At 40.3% G+C, this 4,185-nt stretch overlaps 1 protein-coding gene across 1 annotated transcript; it reads left to right on the top strand.

Moving 5' to 3' along the window:
- The first annotated feature begins 1,160 nt into the window (after positions 1–1,160).
- LOC129753109 (uncharacterized) lies at positions 1,161–1,793 on the top strand. Its single transcript, XM_055748910.1, has one exon. It carries the CDS (start codon positions 1,161–1,163, stop codon positions 1,791–1,793), a length of 633 nt encoding a protein of 210 aa, XP_055604885.1.
- Positions 1,794–4,185: the final 2,392 nt, after the last annotated feature.

Consider the following 4,185-nt stretch of genomic DNA (forward strand, 5'->3'; position numbering starts at 1 on the left):
GCTTACCCACACAGCCGTATAATATGCGTCGACTACCAAACACACTGCGTCACCAACACCAAGCTGAAGCCTACCGGTTGCGCTATCATACTTTCATACTGGAGGAGCACACACCCCGTATCCTCAGTCGGATAGCGTCCTGTAGATGGGCAACATCGAGCCCGAATCCGGTTGACAAAAAAGGTAATTTTACATCCTTTTTCCGCAAACCCTGTCCTTTTTAGATTTTGTTAAATTTCACTTTCGGAAAGCATTTATTGTTATTGTTGCTCCTGTCAGCAAGCGCGTTTTTAGTTTGTTATTGCTATTGTTGCTCTGCCAGCAGCCGAGATGGATGGTTTTTCTTAAAGAAACTAAAGTAAACACTGTTTACTACAGGCTCGTTAGTTTTTCTTGCTTCCTTTAAGATCATTCATTCCTTTTTCATTCGAAGTGTGAAGAGCTTCGCCAGTCGCAGTCACCAGCCGGAGAAATGTTGACTATTGCCGTACTTTTTCCGTCATGCGAGTAGTGAGGTTCCGTCAATCGAGTTTGGAGGAAAGATTTCCAGTCCAGTCAAGCGTGACGAGCGAATTCTCCCAACCCTGGTCCCGATAACGCTTAAGCACGGCGCGCCGACAGTCAATTTCGGTAGTTTGAGAGTTTTGATTTTTTGTACACAAATTTTTCTCGTCCCTCGCGTTCCTACCTACCTACCAATACCTCAATACCTGGCGCCGATCCTCCGACGCACAGAGCCAAAATAAACGATCTCCACTGCTGGCGATCCGGAGCCATCCTCCGATGCATATCTGGATTCCAGTCAAGCACCTTTCTGCAAATCTCGTTTTCATCTCTTTCTTTTGATGACACCGGCGATGTAGTACGCCATTTGAGATGCGTTGCCACCAAATTTCGCATCCGTACAACAATACGGATTTGGCGTTTGAGTTGAAGATTCGGATTTTTGTTCGCAGAGAGATCTGGCGTGAGTGCCAGGTGTTTCGGAGACTCGCAAAGGCAACTCATTTTCAAGCGGATTTGTGCCAACGTAAGAACTTAACTACACAATTAACACACGACGTATTACAGGACACGACACTTAACGTTCTTACAAACGGAAAAAAAGATTCAAAATTTCCGCTTTCCATTCTATGGCGCACCGCCTGTACAATATCCCAATGGAAAAGGCAGAATTTGAAGAGGAAAAGCATAAAATCCTTGAGGCGGATTTTTTGAACGGCTTTGACAACGAATTTGTCCTCAAAATTCTCCGGAAACATGCCAGAAAAAAGTACCGAAGTGATGCCACCACCTTTAGGCCAGAGAAAGAAGAGCCCTATAGAGTTAGCCTGCCGTTCCACCCTAAACTAACTAATGGGATAACAAAAATCCTTTCTCAACATGGTCTGAAAACAGCATACAAGAGCGGAAACACCCTTAAGGATCGGTTGGTCTCCTTGAAGGATAAGATCCCGCAAGATGAGAGATCCGGAATTTATGAAATTCCCTGTGAGAGTTGTTCAGCTGTTTACATTGGCCAAACTCGGCGTAAATTTAAAGTTCGACTTAAAGAACACAGAAACGCTGTAGACAACAACAGGGCCAATGAATCTAGCGTAGCCACCCACGCAACGGAAATGGGTCACTCCATTAACTGGGAAAAAGTGACCTATAAGAAATGTGTAAGAAAAGCCTCACATTTGAACGCATGGGAGTCGATGTTCATTAGCACTTCAGAGAAACCGCTAATGCATGAAGATGACCCACCAATTATGTCGCCGATTTTCACCTTCACCAAAAGAAAAATTTAAAAAGGAACCATCCTTCGACGAATACTATGACACTCGTAGTACGATCCTGCCAGTAATTTCTTCGTGTGATCAGTCGGACATCGTCCTGTAGATGGGCAACATCGAGCCCGAAACCGGTCGACAAAAAAGGTAATTTTGAATCTTTTTTCCGTTTGTAAGAACGTTAAGTGTCGTGTCCTGTAATACGTCGTGTGTTAATTGTGTCGCAAAGGCAAATCGGACTTTTCTGATCCGGGTTTCGGTCTTTCTTGGTACCACCGTCATGCGTTATCTGGCTATCAAGATACTGGAAGAACTCCACTTGTTACCTAGCTACCACGAAATTGGAAGGATTTTCTGTGTTGATTTCCATCGACTTGGTCTCTCCGACATTGATTTTGAGACCGAGCGGGGCGAGCAAAACAATATCGGCTGCCAGATCAAGGTCGTTTAGCTGTTCCATTGTCAAACGATTCCACGGTAATCCTGCGGTCAATCGATCCAGTCAGGATCTCATCCATTACGATGAGAAAAAGCAGCGGTGATAAAATACATCCTTGTCTCACTCCAGCAGAACAAACTATTTTAGATTTGATTTATTTAGATTATTGTTGTTGAATTCATAAGATCTTCATTTTTTTTTTCAAAGTATGCCTACATATGTTTGCCTTTTCTCTTCAACTGTGGTAGGAGATCTCGAATTACCAAGGGACATCATAGAAAAGTTTTTATTTAAAGGCAAATACACTTTCGTGCAAAATATGGTTCATCTTGCTGGATACGCTATTGCTATACTTTCAAGGTATTTTTGATGTATTCTAGAATAAAGTAGTTTAGATTAGTAAATTGTATTAGACTAAATTCAATGCATAGTTAAATTATGTTTAACCTATATGTTATATACATTAATTTATATTTTGTGAAGCGATGTAGAAGCTTTGCGAGTCGGCTAAAATATTTAACGTGCTCACTCATATAAAACTGGTTATAACAACATGTGGCATCGAAGTTTGATATGTTTGTGTACAATTCTTCGTATCCGTTCAATTCATATTTTGAAACATTCAAAAATATTTCAATTTCAGCTATCAACACGTACGGCTAAATTTACCAACCATCGAAAATAAACGGGCAACAGTGTAGTTTACGGTCTGTTTTGCACTAGCCGTTGCCAAAACGCTGTGTGCATCGCACCTTACGTAGGGGAGGAGCGGGCTATATGCGCCTATTAAGCAGAACACTGATTTAATCAAATATCACATCGAATATGTGTACAAAAACTATATACACGTGTGCAGGCATCTGTTTTCTATACATTGGAGTATTTTTTATGATAAAATTTTCTTCTGTTTCCAAGAAAACGATTTTATTGTAAGTGTTGTCTAAAATGCCGAACCTCAAACCATGCGGGCTAAATGCGCCTATTTATGTTTTGAACAAAATTTCTGTTTTTTGGGCAATATTTCCGTATAATTTCATTGAAACTGCAAGAAAGTAATAATTTCCGTTCGACAAAGCTGAAGTTTTATAAAAATCTATGTTTATTATAATTTTATGGAAAAAAAACAAAAGTTAGGGTTGCCATACTATGGAGGAAGTTCATCCATGAGAAACACTTTATCAAATCTGTTTTTAGATCTTCAATTCTCTCTAAAGATGTTATTTAGAGTTTAGATTTAAAGGATCAATGATAAAAATCATTTATTTATTCTATTTAACCTGTTATTTTAGGATGGAGGCATTTTACAAACATAATGGGGGCATACAGAAACACTTTCTTATTCCACTATAAAATCATTAATAAACCTCCATAAAAGCTAAAATATGTTTTATTTCTTAAATTCATTTGAGTAAGAAACAAAAACCTTCCTATTTTTTGTTTTAAGCTTCTTTACGTATAATTTCTAAAAGTCAAAATATTGCATCAAAATGTATCAAAACCTTGTATGATTTTTTAAATTTTTTTGAGTTTATAAATTCATAAAATTCTTTCTTGCCTTATGTTCTAAGCGTATTACCCTCAAAATGCATTGGTCAGATAAGCTGTCTAGTTAGCCATTTCATCAAACAGCCGTAGGGTCATTTAACCCGATAGGCCCATTTAGGAAACCTTTCCCCTACTCCTGAACGCTCAAATGGATAGATGGGTGGCTGGGTGGCAATGGAGTAGTGTGGGTGGGTGGGTGATGGCTTTTCCGATGCGATGGTGCGATGGTGTTGATGATGTTGGCTGGCGCTGCTGCCACGATTGCTGTTGCTGGTGGTGGTACGATTTCGCTTTCCCGAAGGAAACTTGTGTCTCGGGCCTTGCGGGCGGCCGGCCATCATCATCAGGCAGCGCCAGCAGCAGCTGGGTACCTAGTCAGTGCTTAGCGCTTTTCCTTTCGGTTCGACGGCAGTTTTTCCTCAATCT

This window comes from Uranotaenia lowii, chromosome 3, assembly GCF_029784155.1.
Source record: "Uranotaenia lowii strain MFRU-FL chromosome 3, ASM2978415v1, whole genome shotgun sequence".
Taxonomy (NCBI): Eukaryota; Metazoa; Arthropoda; class Insecta; order Diptera; family Culicidae; genus Uranotaenia; species Uranotaenia lowii.

Coding starts and splice junctions, on each gene's coding strand:
- LOC129753109 (XM_055748910.1), top strand. CDS start 1,161: ATGGAAAAGGCAGAATTTGAAGAGGAAAAGCATAAAATCCTTGAGGCG.